A 17670-nucleotide genomic window follows, 5' to 3' on the forward strand; every position below is an offset into this window, starting at 1 on the left:
TCATAGAATCATAGAATAGTAGGGTTGGAAGGGGCCTACAAGGCCATCGAGTCCAACCCCCTGCTCAATGCAGGAATACAACTCCCAACATTCCCAGCCAGCTATGTTGGCTTAGGAATGTTGGGAGTTGTAGGACTTGTTTCTATCCAAACATGCATAAGATTGCACCCTAAGATTTTTAGCCCTACTGAGAAGTCGAGTCCCCTCCTATTTTATCCTTACAACAACCCTGTGAGGTAGCTTAGGCCAAGAGCTAACAAAATGGTCACCCAGCGAGCTTCATGGCTGAGTTGGGATTTGAACTCTGCTCCCCGGGGTTGGGATTTGAACTCTGGCTACATGTTTGCTCCCAATTTAATAAATAATAATGAATCATCCTCTCCTCTCCACCTTCCTAGTGACCCTGACGATAAATGACCTCTTTTTTTAATTATTTGCAGAAAACCATGATGCGAGTGATTCTTTGCAAAAGAAAAAAAAATCCAGAATGGGGAGAGATTCCCTTTAAAATCAAATAGGGTATTATGGAGCTGGAGGATGATTAGCAGTGTGGAAAGCAGGGTTGCTGGCAGAATTCATTGTGTACTCCAGTTTGTAGATGTGGTCACATATGGAAAAGATCCTTAGGGGAGCTAAATTGCAAAATAAATGAAAAGGAACGCGATATATTTATTGACATTTAAGGTGTCATGAGCCTCTTTGTTGCTGGTGTGAAGATTATTGTTTAGATTATTTTCCACGCATTCCCTTCCCACCTTCATTCCTAAAGTGGCTCTATCATTTTCCTTGTCCCACATTTCCTGGTCATTATCACCCTGTTTGTTTACATGCGGTGCTCTCCTTTATCCGTACTTCGGATCATGGAACGTCTGCCATCCAATCCGCTTCTTCGGAATGTTCTGAGGATTCACTAAAATCAATGAGAGTGATTCATGGGGTTCAATGGATAAGGGGCCACAGGGGCAGGGGGTGAGGCGGGGGGGGGGGATGTGGATTCGGTTAGCTGGTGATCTTATTTTGGCTGAAATCCAGTGGAGGCTGGTGGCTCCAATTTCACTGGGGCTGTGAATCCACTCTGGGTTTCAGTCAGAACCAGTCAGAACTCTAAAGGAGCTATCCAAGGCACTGAACCCATTTTGGGGATTGGTTTCAGCACCTTGCATAGGTCCTTTAGAGTTTGGGGTAAAATCCAACTTAAGTCCTACTTATAGTAGACCCATTGCAATGAATGGCACATAAGTTAATCAGGACTAACTGAAGTCTCATTCATTTCAATGGGTCTACTCTAAGTTGGGCTTATGTTGAATTTTACTCTCTGACTGGTTCTGACTGAAACTCAGAGCAGATGCACAGCCTCACTGAACTGGGAGCTGCCACTGCTGAAAGCCTATACATGCCTGCCTGGGAGGAAATCCCACCAAACACAACAGAACTGAGAAGGAGACGTGCAACAGGATTGCAGTAATCCCAAGAGCAATCATAGGCGCTTAATTTGGGATTTAAGGATTGTAAACACTCACAGGAGAGAAAGGCCTTCTAATCTGATCCACGTTCAGGTTGCACCTGAGTAATCTGAATTTAGATTGAGTCACTCATCCACTGCCTTGTCTACTCAGAAGTAAGTCCCACTGAGTTCAAGGGGGTGTTTTAAAGAGCCATTAAGGCAAAGTTGGGCAGGAAAGAGGTCCAGGGGATCACAGAATAATAAATTCCCTCTTTCCCCTGGCCTTCCACATGCTCCATTCATTGGCTTAGATCCAGATGTAGCCAGCCTTTGAGTAGACCCATTGGAATCAATGGGACAAGTAACTCATGACTAAACATAAGTCCCATTGATTACAATGTGTCCAGCCCAGGGGGCAGGCAACCTGGTGGGTTCCAGATGTTTTGGACTACAACTCCCATAATTCCCCACCATTTGCCATGCTGGCTGAGGCTGATGGGAGTTGCAGACCAAAATTTCTAACCCTATCCCAGGTCTAGTCTAAGCATGCCTGGAGGTCTGGATCCAACCCATAGTCAGGTTTGTGCAATGCTAGATGCACTTTGAGGGCATGTCTCCCACTGAAATTAGCAGGACTTGGAGACGTGCAGTTCAGGGTATGTGTGTTTTTAGCATGTTTACTCCGGGTGGCTGCACTCCTTCCTGAACACACTCACCAGGGAGTAAGCCCCCTTGCTCATGGTGAGGTTTGCTTCTTGAGTAAACATGCACAGGCTTGCGGAGACGATGGGAAGAGGAGGCAGGTGGCTGGTGGGGATGTGAGTCAAAGTTTCAGTCAGAACCAGTCCGAACTCTGAAAGAGCTATCCAAGGTGCTGAACCTATTTGGAGGGTAGGTGTCAGGGTGGACACTGAGCCCATAGAATCCCAGAGTAGTTCTGATTCTGAGGAAGAGCAGTCGCTCCTGGGAGAGGAGTGCGCTCCTCTTTCCCAGGGCCAACAGCTGACGGAGATTCCTCCCACCAACATTCCTAGCTTAGATAGCAGTCCTGGGAGTGACAGAGCGCGGGAAGCAGACTTGGTGGATGCGCGACGCAGACGCAGAGAGCGGCGCCAGATGGAGGGCGCGGAAAGGAGGCGGAGTGCCCGGTTGGCGCGCAAACAACGGCTGCGCCCAGAGGCTCCAAGGGAAAAGGGGAGGGACTCTCCCTAGTCCTTAAGTTCAGGGGTCTGCCAGTAATTCCCTTTCAAACGGGGACCAACTGTTCCAACTTAGGGCATAGGTACTGTGCTGCTCAGATCTAGTTGCAAACGGTAGAGTTGTTAAGTTGTAAAAGAAGAATAAAGCTTTGAAAGGAATCCCTTTGTCTGTGTCTGGACTTGGCTACTGGATCAGACTGAGAGAGCCCTCCAAGGAGCCCTTGACAGCAAGATTCAACACCTTGGGTAGTTCTAACTGGTTCTGACTGAAACCCAGAGCAGATTTCCCACCAGACTCCACTGACTGACCCCTGGAGCCAGGATGCCGCTTCTGCTCCAGTTTCGACTCCACGTGTGGAAACACATTTCTGGCTTAACTGCGTCTGCGTGGTGGATCCAGATGTGGGGTTGAGAGCCGTGTTATCTTCATTATTCCAGCCTGTAATCACAACCTACAGTCTCCTGCTGTTTGCCAGCATCGATTAATCCGAAATGCCTTGGCTTTCAAACCGAATCAAGGGGAATCAGTGGATTTATTATGTCCACCTCTTCCACAGCAGCTGCCTTGAGAATCTAAATGTGTGTGTGCAGAGGAGCATTATAGCAGCATGTACATCATGTGTACATAATAATGTGCATACATAATAATAATAATAATAATAATAATAATAATAACATGCATACATCCTCCTCCTCCTAATGTGCATACATAACATGTACATAATGTGCATATAATGTGTACATATTGTGTGCATGATGTGTCTGTACATAGGAGCAGAATAGAATAGGAGCATAATGTGTGTACATAGGAGAATAAATACTAATACTACTACTAATAAATTTCTTTACACAATGACATCTTGCAACAAATACACACACCTAACTTCTGTTCGGACTCTCCGGTTGTTCTTTTCATTGGGTTACATCAATGCTAGTCTAATTTAAGTCCCATTCATTTCAACCGACCTACTCTAAACAGGACTCGCATTGGATACAACCCACGAATCACACAGCTTTCCAACCTAAAACTCCTGAAGACTATCTTTTTTCTTCTTTTTTTTGCAGTGGTGTGTGTGTGTGTGTAAGTGATAATCCCAAACATAATTGTAATATTATTTATTCTGGCGTTAAGGTGTTCTGCGTTGAATAAACACTGAATTCAGATCCACCAATGGCTGAAATCCCTGCTGCTGGATGATTTGATAGTAAAATCCCATCGAGCAGAGTGGGGCTAATTTTCCAAGCCGCGATGCAGAGAAGTTCGGCCTGCGCGGTGATCTCCCCCGGGGGAAATGCGGGCAAGTGCGATCCTACGCGTGAACTGAGGTTCCTCCGAAGTTAAGCCTGGGCCATTTGAAGCACGTGTTTCAAACTGTAGGAAGTGTGTAGAAATAAGGGGGGGGCGGAGTCTTGAAAGTGTCTCACTTTGGCTGGATCGTGCCCGCCTTTACTTGCCCGTAAGCCCCGTCGATTCTAGTAGAACTACCTTTCCAAGGAACTTGCGCCTGATCCTAAGTATCCCACGGATTTCAATGGAAACTCCTTATCGCGCCACCAGCGTGTTGAGGACGCAGGAAAATGGATCGGGTGAATTTATTTGGATTTAACGCCTCGATCCCAGGTGGGAAATAGAAGCTTGAGTCCTTTTCTTACACCGCCTGTGATTTGTGGGCTTCTTTCCTGCATCTCCTGTGTGGTTATAAATCGCTCAGTGACCGTGGATCGGGTCTGAAAGAAGTGGGGATAGGGCGCTGAAGTCATAGCTCCGGGAGGGGACTTGTGTCTAAATTAAACTCTGCCGAATACCAAGTATCTTGAGGAAAATATTTCAGAAATCATAACAGGAGCCAAAAGCCTGGGTTGAACCCCTAGAGGGATTGCTCTCCACACTGCGCCTGAATGAAATACGTCCCTCTCCCCTATTACGGCTTTATAAGGCTGCAACCCGATGCCCGCTGACCGGGAGTAAGCCCCACTGAGCTCAATGGGACTTACTTCTGAGTAGACCCGCCTATAGGAGACCGGTTTGCGCCACAGAAGGCGGGTGGCTCAACAGACTGCGGAAGAGAAAGGGGACGCGAGGCATTTTGCCCTACTATTTCGCATTCCGGCCCGCTGTAGCTTTTTACCCCGCTTTACTAACCTGATTGGGGCTTTAAAGGGCCACGTTTGGGAACCTGTAAATATGGGTTTGAAAGAAAATTCCAGCACTGCAGTTACTAGACGCCATTATTGGGGGGGGGGGGGGAGCCCGCGGGGAGGCGTTGAAACCAGCGCTTTTAATTAACCTGCTCTCGGGATTTTTGCCAAAAGTGAGTGAGTGAGAGAGGAATAATTTATTCTAGAGGTGTCAGATCAGGACTGGATTGCCGGTCTCTCAGCTAATGCAGACATGCTGTTCTATCCATGCCGAGTGGGGTGAAAGCGTCATTAGATTTACCTCCGAGTAAGCCTGCATAAACTCGGACTGAGAGAGGTAGTTTAAAATATCGTGGCCTTAACTTGCTTGGTGGATCTCGGCCATTTTGAGATGGATTTTCTGTGTGTGTGTGTGTGTTTAGGACGGCCAGTCTGACAAAGAAAAACACCAGCTTCCTCGCTAAAGGATGCTAAGGCCCCGATCCTAAACACATGGACTTCGATCCGATGCCTAATAAATTTAAGGACTGACATGTCAAATCGCTCTCACGTTTTACTCCGGAGCGGCTTCTTTCACAACCTCCACCCCGAATTCTAAACGCGCGTTTCCGTTTTGGAAACGTCTCGCGTCGTTTTCCATGGGATTTCCTCTTTATTTCCAGGAAAAGAAGCCTCGGATCCCAGCCTCGGCCATGCATGCGCGCCGGTAGAGACAGAGGTTAGTTAACTCGCCCTTTCCTAACCTGGGGCCCTCCAGATCTGCTGGACTACCATTTCCAGCATGCTGGGAGTTGTCCTCACATCTGGTGGGCCCACCCGGTTGGCGAAGGCTGAGTGAACGGGCTTGCCGTTAAACAGATGGCTTCCGTTTGGGTTTCTTTTAACGAGGGGCCGCGAGCCCTTTGTGGAGTTGGGGAAAAGCATTGGCAGGAAGTGGGAGAAAGTGTTGATGGCACGCAGAGGAAATTGACAAAGGCGGCGGAGCGGCGGAGCGCGGTCTGGTTAGTTTCACCTCCCGTAAAGAGCTGTGCGCGCTTCTGGCCGCGGCGCTTTCTTCGTCCGGGCTCCCTGCTCGGTCCCTTTCTTGCCTTCTTCTCCCACTCACACACTCGGGAAGAGAGAAGGCGGCGGTGGCCTGAGTCGTCGAACCAAGCGCCCCCCCCCCGCCTGTTGTTGTTGTTTTTAAATTTAGAAAACATAGCTAAAAATACACCAAAGGCAGAAAGAAAGGGCGATCAACAGAAGAGTTCTCCTCGGAAGGAAGAGGTGCATCGAATTATAGTCCGTGCGTAAAATATAACTGCGTAGCTATGCATGGAATATCTAAGATATACCCCGCACGGTCCGGTCAAGATTAGGTACCACTAAATCCAACTGATTTCAATGATGGGGGTGGGGGCACTGGAGTCGGGGAGAATTAGCGGTGCCTAATTTCCAGCGGACCGTGCGGGATATATTTCTCCCTTCTCCAAACCTGTGTGTGTCGCACACATATGCATATACACACCCCTCTGTATAAAAGCATGCATTTATATATGTGCATAGTTCGTGTGTGTTTGTAGCTCTCTCTCTCTCTCTGTGTGTGCGTGTGTATAGATATAGATATAGATATAGATATACGTGTGTGAGTGGCTCTCTATAATACAGAGCAAAAGAGAGGTGGAGAGAGATTATTTGTTTTTAGTTTATTTATATGCAGTGCAGATCGGGTTGCTGAAGTATAAAGTCTATCTCTGGAAGACAGACTAGCCTTTTATTCGATTCTTTTAAGACATTTCTCTGTTATGCCTGCCATTGGAGCCGGAGCCAATACATGCTGACTCGGGAGTAAGCCCCCCTGTGGTCAGTGGGCAAGGGACGCAACAGGACTGAGCTGAGTACACCTCCTAAGAGAGGCTCCGATCCTCCTCCGGTTCAACTTGGAAGTAAGCTCTTCCCCGCTGAAATCGGTAGGCCTTCTCTGACATTTAGCAACGGGGTGTCTGGGCGGCTAGGAGCGGCTCTCTTACTCGCGAGGAAATGCGCGGAGCCTTGCCGACCGTGTGTGCGTTTAAAATCTGGGCGAGAGGGGAAGATCCTCGCTTTGCTCTGGATGCTAAGGTTGCTCTACTCCCTGATCAGGGAAGATATTAGGACTTACTTCTGAGTAGACACGCCCAGGGATTCCGCCGGAAATCGAATTCCTTGCGCTTTTCCGCTCTGGTTCGGAAACAAGGGGTTGTGTCCAGTGTTCGCGTAACTGAAGTCCCATTCATTTCAATGGGTCTACTCTAAGTAGGACTACCATTGGCCACAACCCAAGAGCAGCTCGGGCCTAGCTTAATATTGGACTCTTTATCTTGCGTCTGTTCGGGGAGCTGCTCTTGTACGTGGCTGTCTGTAAAGGAGGCCGTCATGTTGGTGCAGTGGAAGCTGCTGAATCCAGCTTCCATGGGGCGGGGGGTGCATCCATTCTGGGTTTCAGTCAGAACGAACCAGAACTCTAAAGGAGCTATCCCAGGTGCGGAGCCTAATTTAGGAATAGGGTTCCGCACCTTGGATAGCTCCTTTAGAGTTCTGACTGAAACCCAGAATGGATTCACAGCCCGGCAGAAACCGGAGCCACCGGTCTCCAGTGTATTTGTGGCAGGCGTGTGCGCGCGTGAGCGAGAGAGAGAGAAAGGGAGGGGGATCTAATCTGAGTGGGAAATCCATTAATAAATAAATGGGGGGGAGGTGTAGTTTGGGGTATGCGACCTGGTGCCCTCCAGGCGTTTTGGACTACAACTCCCATAAGCCCTAGCCAATGCGGCCAAGGGATCAGGGATTGGAGAGCATCGTTCTTTATTTACTTTATTTATTATTACATTTCTCTCCCACCCTTTTTTCCCCTTTTGCAAGGAACCCAATTCAGCTTACATGGCCTTCCTCCTCTCAATTTTATCCTCACAACAACCCTGCGAGGTAGGTTAGGCAGAGAGTCAGTGACTGGCCCAAAGTCACCCAGCGAGCTTCATGGCCGAGTGGGGATTAGAACCTGGATCTCCTGAGTGCCTGTCCAGCACTCTAACCACTACGCCACACTGGCTCTTGCGTGGGCACAGCTGGATCAGCATAAACGAGAGACCCCGCAGTTCAGCTGTGTGCTCTGACTAGCGACGGCGAGGAGTGCTTTTTCCACTGGTGATGAAAAGGCACTCTGTATATGCTCAAGGCAGCTCTGCTCATCAAGACTATGAGTGGGCACCGTGGGGCTTACTTCAAAGTAAACGTGCACTGGAGTGGGCTGTAAGTGCGGAGGTGTATATGGGAGGAGGGTGCTTACATAGGCGTGTCTGTCCTTTTTCTCTGCGTGTGCAAAGTGACAGAATACACGGGAGTGTGTGTTTGTATGGTGGGGGGGATATAAGCGTGTGCGCAAGTCCCTTTCGTGTAATGACGTGTAACAGCCTTCTCCAAGCCAGCACCCTCTAGATGCATTGGACTACAGCTCCCATCATTCCCAGCCAGTGTGGTGCATGATGGGAGTTGCAGTCGTGTGTATCAGGAGGGCGCCGGCTCGGGGAACCATGTCATGTTGAGGAGTGCGCAAGGAACTGTGTGCATTTCCGTGTCTGCAGTGCACATTGCGGTGTGGTGTAGTGTTTAGAGTGAGGGACCAGGTTCAGGTCTCCTCTCCTTTAGAAAGCTCGCTGGGTTGCCTTGGGCCAGTCGAGAGAGGCAGGGTGGTGTAGTGGTTAGACTCTTGGGCTGGGACTGGGGAGATCTGGGCTGTAGTGCCCACTCGGCCATGAAGCTCACTGTCACTGGGCAACTTTGGGCCAGTCAGTGACTCTCAGCCTAACCTCCCTCACAGGGTTGTTGTGAGGATTATATATATATATATATATATATATATATACAGTTATGTAACTTGCAACCCTCCTGATGCTTTGGCCTACAACTCCCATCAGCCATAGCCTTCTTAGCCTATGCTGACGCATGATGGGAGCAGTGGGCTAAAATATCGGAATGGTCAAAAGTTGCCCGCCGCTGGTGTAAAGGGCATATTGGCGAGCGTGCGCTAGTTTTGTGTGTTTAGTTTTGGTTGTCATGTCTGTACATTGGGAGTCCTCCCCTGCCGGGCACCATAACTTTGCCAGTTTTTGCCAAGTCCCAAGCTCTCCCCTTCGCCCTACCCAATCTTGGTTTGGTCTTTCTAAGCCAGATGTGTGTGGGCGCGCGCGCGCACATAGATGCGCGTGTACAGTCAACGAGGAAAGGGGCTTCAGTTGGTCATGTGCCAACAGCTACGCAGATCTTCGTGGCTAACACGTGCACACCATATTCCACACTTCTGTCCCGGTGGGGTTAAGTAGGCAGGGTGTATAGGAAAAATCTCTGCTGTGCGAATTAGTATGGTATCTGCAAAATGGGTGGAACCTGTGAATGAATCTCGGGGCTTGCCAGTGTTTCTGACTGAAAGCTGCACGCGTGTGCGTAACGGGAGAGACGCATCTGTGTATATATACTGAGCCAGGCGACGGCAGGGGCGGATTGACTCGGGTCTGTGGGCAGCTGATTCCATCCTGCTATGCGTAAACCGAATCCGGGTGCCCGAATCCGGATTGGCGCGGGTTCCCTGAGCCGCAAGTTCCTCTGGATGGCCAGCCCCGAAGCTGGCTGACCCTCCGGCACAATGGGTTTAGAGCGCGCACGTTTCAGAGACAGAGAAAGAGCCGATCTCTCCAGGTTTCAGCTCCAGAGTGCTTTGCACAGGCCTGTTTCACCGGCTTGCCGAGCCGGATGATATTGACAGAGAAGGGGGACATGTGTCGGTATCTCTGTCCGTCTCCGCCTTTGTGCCATGCAGGACCCGCCTGCTCTGGCAAACGCAAAGGTTCAGAAGCCAGATCCAGGAGGACCCAAACTGGCTGCCTTGTGGAGGCCGGTGGCTCCTATGTCAGCCGGGCAGTGAATCCGCTCTGGGTTTTGGTCAGAACCAGCCAGAACTCTCACGGGAGCTCTCCAAAGTGCTGAAGTCTAGCCTCAAAATCGGTCCAGCACCTTGGATAGCTCCTTCAGAGTGCGTTGCTAGGTTGCTATTTGGGCTCTCTGGAGTATTCTTATTCTTTCATGTCTGTACCACCCAATAGCCGAGGCTCTCTGGGCCGTTCACGACAATGTAGCCTTCTCCAAGCTGGCGCCCTCCAGAGGTGTTGGGCTACAACTCCCATCATCCCCAGCCAGCAGGCTGGGGTGATGGGAGTTGTAGTCTGACACCTCCGGAGGGCGCCGGCTTGGGAAGGCTGCTCTGGGGGGGGGGGTCACCGTAAAACCTCCCTCCACAGACTGTCCAGGCCGATGCCCCAGGCTCTCTGCAAAGAGGGGATCCCGTGCGCCCTGGTCGCGCCCCGGAGACGCCCTCGCTTGCCCTGCCGGGTGCTTCTCCAATTCTGCAGGTGCTGATTCTGTGCCCCGACCCCCTTCCCAGCAGCCTCTGGTCTCATCTCTGGCTCCTCTTTCTCCTTCTTCCCCGTGGCAGGTTTGGTTCCAGAACCGGCGCTCCAAGGAAAGGCGCATGAAGCAGCTGAGCGCGCTGGGGGCCCGCAGGCACGCGTTCTTCCGCAGCCCCCGCCGCATGAGGCCCCTGGTGGACCGCTTGGAGCCGGGCGAGCTCATCCCCAACGGGCCCTTCTCCTTCTATGGAGGTGGGTAAGCGCGGGGGTTGTTCCTTGGGGTACTCCAAGCTCATCCGCATGCTGGGAAAAGCACAGCGATGCCGTCCAATCTGCCACTACCTTAAGCCAGAGAACTTGGATTTCACACCCCTGACAGGCCTGCAGCCAGAAATCTTGGGCCTAAGGGTGAGGAGGGGTGGGGGGAGGTTCAGTGCAGAGCTGCCAGGAAAGTAAATACAGGCAGCTTAATCTGTGTGGAGTGCTTTAATTGCATTCAATATGAACAACATTTAAAATGTGTACCATCAAAAAAAGAAGGCCTAACCCCAGTGCCTTTGTGCTCATGAGCATTGTAAGGCAGGAGAAGTCTTATAGTACAATCCTTTGCATGTCTACTCAGAAATAAGGCCTATTGCATTCAATGTGACTTACTCCCGGGTAAGTTCCTATAGGATTCCATCCTTAGTGAATAATTGGGAACTATTCTGCCCTCACGATTTCCTTGTTATCACTATAACATGGACAGTCATTCTTTATTTATTTATTTATTATAGCTGAAAATTTAAGGAGCAGCCTGGAATCTCCCCCCCCTCCCCAATTATTGGGTGTGTGTCGGGGTGTTATGAAATCCACCAACACCAGTCTCTGCCTTTCACTAATTTTAGCCAAATCTCTCTCTCACACACACACCCTGTCTGAACAGAGTCTAAAGGGATCAGCATAAATGATAAGAGGTCTGGATCCCCTATAATGATACCTATGGCTACAGCCTTGCATCTTAAACCTATTAATCTGGAAGTAAATCCCATTGAGTTCCATGCGACTTACTTCCAGGTAAAAAGATTTTTGAATGTAATACACTTATATACACTATACAGTGTATACAGCAATAAAGATGCAACCCTATATATACACTTACCTGGGAGTAAGACCCATTTTGGGCACTTGGCTTACTCCTGAGTCGTCATGTATAGGATTGCACTGTAAAAAGATGTTTCCATCCCAATATTTCAGGTGGAATGGATTGAGAACAGGGCTGAGAGAGAAAGTTAGTTAGGGTTCAATCCTATGCCTGTTTAGACAGCAAACAGTCCTACACCTCCCAGCATTCCCCAGCCAGCATGCTGGGAGTTATAGGACTTTTTTCTGTCTAAACATGCATAGGATTGCACCCTTACATGATCAAAACTTCACAGACACGTAACCCATGTTTGGGCCACAGTTGCTTTCCTCTAGAGTAGACCCATTGACTTGGAGGGGATTAAAGGCATAGCTACTCATCTGAGAGTACAAACCAGGGCTTCCAGATGTAGCATCACTCTTGACAGCAGCAGCTAAAGGACCAGGTAGCAGGTGCTGGGGGCCAGCTCTGCCTGAGACCCTGTAGAATTGGTTCCAGTCAGAATATTTCTCCCAAGTGGCCAGATGCATAAGAGGTCAGGGTTTCTGCACTTCTAATAGTTGCACAGGGCCAGTCCAAGACATTTTGCTGCCTGAGATGAAGAAGAAGGTGGTGCCCCCTTTCTATTCCAGGTAAAAAAGCCAACTGGACTGGCAGATGAATCTGTTTTCAACCTTAATGATGGGATGGTGTCCTCTACGGCACAGGACAGCAGCAGGGTAAATTAGGGGGTTCAGAGCAGGCCTCGTGGCACACAGGTCTCCCCTCCAACACCTTGCTGCCACCTCTCAGCAACTGCCACCTGAAGCGACTCCTTCGCCTCATGGTAGGGCCAGCCCTGTAGTTGTGTAGAAGAGGGAATTTCAGCTGGAGGAGCTTGTCTCATGCACCTGTTGAATACTCACCTTCACAGGTGATAGTAAAAATTAGATCCCTTGCCAGGAAAACGAGAACACCCCCCCCCAAAAAAAACCTCTCTCTCTCTCTCTCTCTCTCTCTCTCACACACACACACACACACACACACACACACCCCTACTAGTCTGTTGCAGGCTAAGGACTAGAAAAAATAAGAGAAAATCATTTAGGGTGTTTTTTATACTATCTTGAAGAGACACGTGGAAAGTGTCTGGCTCACAGCCAGAGATTTTTGCGGTCAGCAGGCCTAGAGAGGGCAAAGAATAATTGCAGAACAGCCGAGATCATAAACAGAGATATGCCTAATATGTTTAATGCAATTTTAAATGTACATTTTAAATGTAAAATGAATGCATTATTTTATTTGTTGTTGTTTTTTTTTAAAAACACCAAGAGGCTACTGCTTGTTGGGTTTGAATTTATTTAAAATATGTCCGCTCACACACACACACACACATACACACATACACACAGTTATTTATCACATTTCATAGCAGTTTAGCCTAGTGCCTTGTTACTCATTGTTCAGAGTACTGGAAAACAGGAAAAGCTTTATTTAGTAGTAGTTGGGCTCTATTTTACCTGCATATCCTACATCTTCACAGGTTATTTATTTATTACAACATTTATATCCTGCCTCTTTTTCTTCTGGCAAGGAACTCAAGGCGGCTTACATGGCCTTCCTCCTCTCAATTTTATCCTCACAACAACCTTGTGAGGCAGGTTAGGCTGAGAGTCAGTGACTGGCCCAAAGTCGCCCAGTCACCATCATGGCCAAGCGGGGACTGGAACCCGGATCTCCCAACTCCCAGTCCAACACTCTAACCACTTCACCACACTGGCTCTCAGGTTAGATGGCTAGCCCAGCCATAGTCCATCTGAAATGGGAATTGTAGATGGACTACAACTCCCATTGTCCACTGGCCATGCTGGCTGGGAATGTTCATCCAGTTCGCATTACAGCCAACTGTGGATTTTCATCCAAGTTTCCATGCCCCTAGTTTGACACTCAAGCCAAAGTCCACGGCTCCTCACTTTCCAGAGAATGATCGGGGCATCAGAAGCAAACTCCATTTTATTCCTGTAGTCATGATGATGTGATTTTGAAATGCAAAACTGCACACACTCTGAGTATTTTTTTTAGATCAGGTTTGGCAAACCATCTTGTGGTGATTGTTGTAATTATTAGAACCAAATATATTAGGAATGCAGAAACAATTGTAAAGTGTGGAATGGTGGTTGGGGAGAAAAGAAATTTTAGTTGCATGCTTCACAACTGAAGGGGCCGCGGTGGCTTAGTGGTTAAGATGCTGAACTGCAGACTGGAAGGTCGGCAGGTCAGCAGTTCGAGACCCGAGTGCTGCGTGACGGAGTGAGCTCCCGTCTTCAGTCCCAGCTTCTGCCAACCTAGCAGTTCGAAAGCAAGAAATTGCAAGTAGATAAATAGGTACCGCCTCGGTGGGAAAGGTAACAGCGTTCCGTGCATTTCGGTGTTCAGTCATGCCGGCCACATGACCACAGAAGCGTCTTCGGACAGCGCTGGCTCTTCAGCTTAGAAACGGGGATGAGCACCGCACCCTAGAGTCAGACATGACTGGTTGGGGACACCTTTACCTTTACCTTTTCACAACTGAAGCCAAGCACATGGCCATCTAAACGGGACCCCCCGTAAGAGCATTAAGACCAGGGCCCAAAATTACATAGCTGCACCACTATGTCATACTGCCTCTCTAGGGCCTGATCCTAAACTTTCATCTTTTGTTTAAAGGTACAGTCCCTCAGCCCTTTACTTAAAGAAATACGAAGGTGGGGAGAAGTGCAGTTCAGTATGAAGTAGACCTGATCTCACCATACTGAGTCCTGGGCCAGTTAGTAAAAGGCACTGGGATGGTAGACAAGCATGGGGCAATTGATCTTAAAAAAATATGTTTTAATCTTTTATTTGAGTAAAACGATGTAATGCAGAGTTATGAAGGGTGCAATCCTACGCATGTTAAGACAGAAAAAAGTCCTACAACTCCTAGCATTCCCCAGCTAGCATTGCTGGCTGAGGGATGCCGGAAGTTATAGGACCGTTTTCTGTCTAAACATGAATAAGATTGTAGGACTTTTTCTGCCTAAACATGCATAGAATTGGACCCTTAGGGTGTCTGGTGTAGGGATGTACAGATTTTGTTAAATCCATTCCATCTGTCTTTTGCATATCATCAGGCATCTTTTGTTCTGTCATCCACTCACTGATGGAATCAGGATTCCCCCCCCCAGAATTTTGTCCTACTTGTGCTAATCCACATTAGTTAATGTGCTACTAGTGCGCATGAGCGCTAATGCGAATTTCTGCAAATCCCCCCCCCCAAGTGAAAAAGTGAAAAAAGCTAGCCTGCTCTGGAATCTGCAGGTCAGATTCACAGAAATCCAAACCCATTTGAATCCATTGTAGATTTCTCTAACATCCCTAATCTAGTGTCTCCTTAGGCCACCTAACCAGGAAAATATCTGGCTACAGGCTTATATGGATGGCTTTATTTTTTGTGGCACCCTCCCAGTTTGCAATTTAATGGCCAGTTTTGAAAAGGTGCAAGGAGTGTGTAGGGCTCTTTTGTTGGGAACTGAAGCTTGGGAAAGTGTTGGATCAAGCTGTATTTGTACACCAATGTCAAGGCCCACATGAGTGCTATGATTCCATGGAAGTGAAGAAAAAGTTGCCAAAGGTCATCTTGGCTGCAGATTACAACTTTATAAGAATCCAGCCTTCCCCTCCCCCTTCTTTTTTTAAGCAAGTTTTTCTAGCCCTTAAGATAAGTTGGAAAGCTAGTGAAATTAATTTTTGTGAACTGCCCAGAGAGCTTCGGCTATTGGGCGGTATAGAAATGAAATAAATAAATAAATAAATCTGAAACCATCTGAGTTACTGAACAAATATTTATGGGACCAAAGGCAGGGGCTTCAATGCCCTCCCAGCTATCCAAGGTGCTGAACCTAACTTGGGGATAGGATTCAGCACCTCAGATAGCTCCTTTAGAGTTCTGGCTGGTTCTGACTAAAACCCGGAATGGATTCACCGCCCTACCAAAATTGGAGCCACCAGCCTCCGCGGCACGTGTGTGTACATTTGTGCATGTACATGCACACGCACAGTCGCACACACGTGTGAAAACAGCGTTTAGGATCTGACAGCTGGGGGGAAGATGGGGTTCTTTATCATGAGCATTTGAAAAAGCTGGTAGATTTTTAATTGACAGCAGCTGGAGGTTGAGAAATTGGGTACAGGCGAATATTCTTTCATAATGATGCAGTGTTTCAAGAGACCAAAGTCCATGCAGTCCAACCCCCAATGCTCAAATTGTGGGGAAAGAACATTTGGGGGCACGAGGGATGTTAATGCAGTCTACAAGCAATTGTTGAACTGTGATGATCGTATTGTTTCCAGGTGTATCCACTGTTCTGTGCCCCTTAATTTCGTTATGTATGTATTGTTTTTGTTTTAATTGTGTAAGCCACCCTGAGAATATTTATACTGAAAGGCAGCGCAGAAAAATATTAAAATAAATGAAACACATTTCTCTGGTTTTACCCAAATCATGATCCAGTCATCATCAAAAAGACAGTAGCTAAGGGGGCAATCACTGGTGACTCTGTAAATGGTTTGTGTTTTTTTTAAGAGCGTGGGGTTAGGGCAGTCCAGTATTAAATTAAAAAAATTAAATCCAAAGAATTTAATGAATTTTTAGTTCCCCAATTTGAAAGACAAGTAGAAACTGAAACAAAGTGTTGCAGTATAGACTACTCCTGCTCAGGATGCCAGCCAGCCAATCAAGCAAGCCCTCTTTCTGGATACTCCATTCCATTCCTGGTCCACCATCTATTTCCTGTCAGACAACAGCGTTCTATCCCCATTAAGCATGCCCAGTCCTTATTGGGTTGTTTTCAGTCCCACATCCCCAATCAACATAGGGTGTTTCCCCCCCTAAAGTTTTTTGTACTTCCGTATCAGCAGCTCTCCTCCAAGCCTGCTGGTACTTCCCTCCTGAGAGTGGATGGTGCCGTTTTGTTTGAGACAGACCGGCACTGAGCGGGCCCCTGCAAAACTCTGTACACTTTTCTAGATTGGTACAGGTGGCCTACCTAGGGTGGCCATGGACCCTGCTTTACAGAAGGTAGTTCTCTGTTTGAAGGGCTGACAGAGGACAGGAAGAGGGCCATGGCTCAGTGGTAGAGCCCCTGATTCGCATGCAAAAGGTCCCACATTCACTTCCCAGCTTCTCCACGTAAGGCTAGGAAAGAATTCTGCCTAAACACTGGAGGGGCGCTGCCTGTCAGTGTCAACACTAGTGGCCTTAGATGGGCCACTGCTCTGACTCAATATAAAGCAACTTTCTATGTTCCTATTTAAAGCAACCCTTTATTCAGAACCATGAGGAGTAGAATCTCACTTTATTTTTCAGGGGAGGATCATTGCTCAGTGGCAGAGCTCCAACTTTATGGGTCCAAGGTCCCAGCTTCGAACCCCAGCTTCTCCAGGTAGGGCTGGAAAAACTCTAGCCTGAAACCCTGGAGAGCCCTTGCTGCCAGTCAGTGTTGACAATACTGGGCTAGATGGACCCAGGCCTGACTCTGTATAAAGCTGCTTCCTTTGTTCCTGTATTCGAAAGTGTCCTCCGTTGAAAGGCCTGTCCAGTCCAAGCCCAGTTTAAACGTAAAAAAAACCATCAGAAGGGAAAGCAGGGGCCTTGAAGTTGCCCACCGACAGGTTGCCTGGTCAAGCACACACCTGGAAGCAAGTACTGTCGAACTTGGTGGGGCTTACTTCTGAGTAGACATGTTCAGTTTTGTTTCAGAGAGGGAAAAGGGGCTGAAGCGTAGAAAAAGTTCATCCTGCAGGTTCAGTCCCTGGCTTTGCTGGCCAAAGACCGCCTCTAACAAAGATTGGGAAAGACCTTGGGCTGCCATTCATGATAGCAAGCAGTGGAGGCCGGTGGCTCTGATGTCAATGGGGCGCTGCATCTGCTCCGGGTTTCATTCAGAACCTGTCAGAACTCTAAAGGAGCCATCCAAGGTGCAGAAGGTTCTAAATGAAACCCGGAGCGGATTCACCACTTCTCTGACATCGAAGCCAACGGCCTCCACTGGCAGTCCTATGCTTAGGTCTGCCTAAGTCTGATGGTATCTCTGACTTTGCTCTGTACGGCAGCTTTGTATCTTCGTATAACAGAGAATGAGAAAGGAAAGCTGGGCTTTGCTTTGGCCCTGAGACTCGGGTTCTGGGGTCCATTTTGGGGGTGGCAAATTTAAAACTCAGGGCCATCAGCTGGCCTCAAATTATTACCTTTCAATATTGGGTCAAGGACAGGGTAAGCGAATTCAGAAGGTTTGGGGGTCTGCGTTGCCCCCTTCCCCCAGCACTACTGGCTGTGGCCGTGGTGGGGGAATC

At 48.4% G+C, this 17670-nt stretch overlaps 1 protein-coding gene across 1 annotated transcript in view; it reads left to right on the forward strand.

Moving 5' to 3' along the window:
• The window catches only part of LHX1 (LIM homeobox 1), a 59242-nt gene that overhangs the window by 37166 nt on the left and 4406 nt on the right, over positions 1 to 17670 (forward strand). The window contains exon 4 of the mRNA XM_084823404.1: positions 10286 to 10451. Within this exon, the coding sequence (XP_084679530.1) occupies positions 10286 to 10451 (166 nt within the window). The remainder of the gene's footprint in view (positions 1 to 10285; positions 10452 to 17670) is intronic.

This window comes from Heloderma suspectum, chromosome 16, assembly GCF_057233095.1.
Source record: "Heloderma suspectum isolate Gila_16-S chromosome 16, 16-S_ref, whole genome shotgun sequence".
Taxonomy (NCBI): domain Eukaryota; kingdom Metazoa; phylum Chordata; class Lepidosauria; order Squamata; family Helodermatidae; genus Heloderma; species Heloderma suspectum.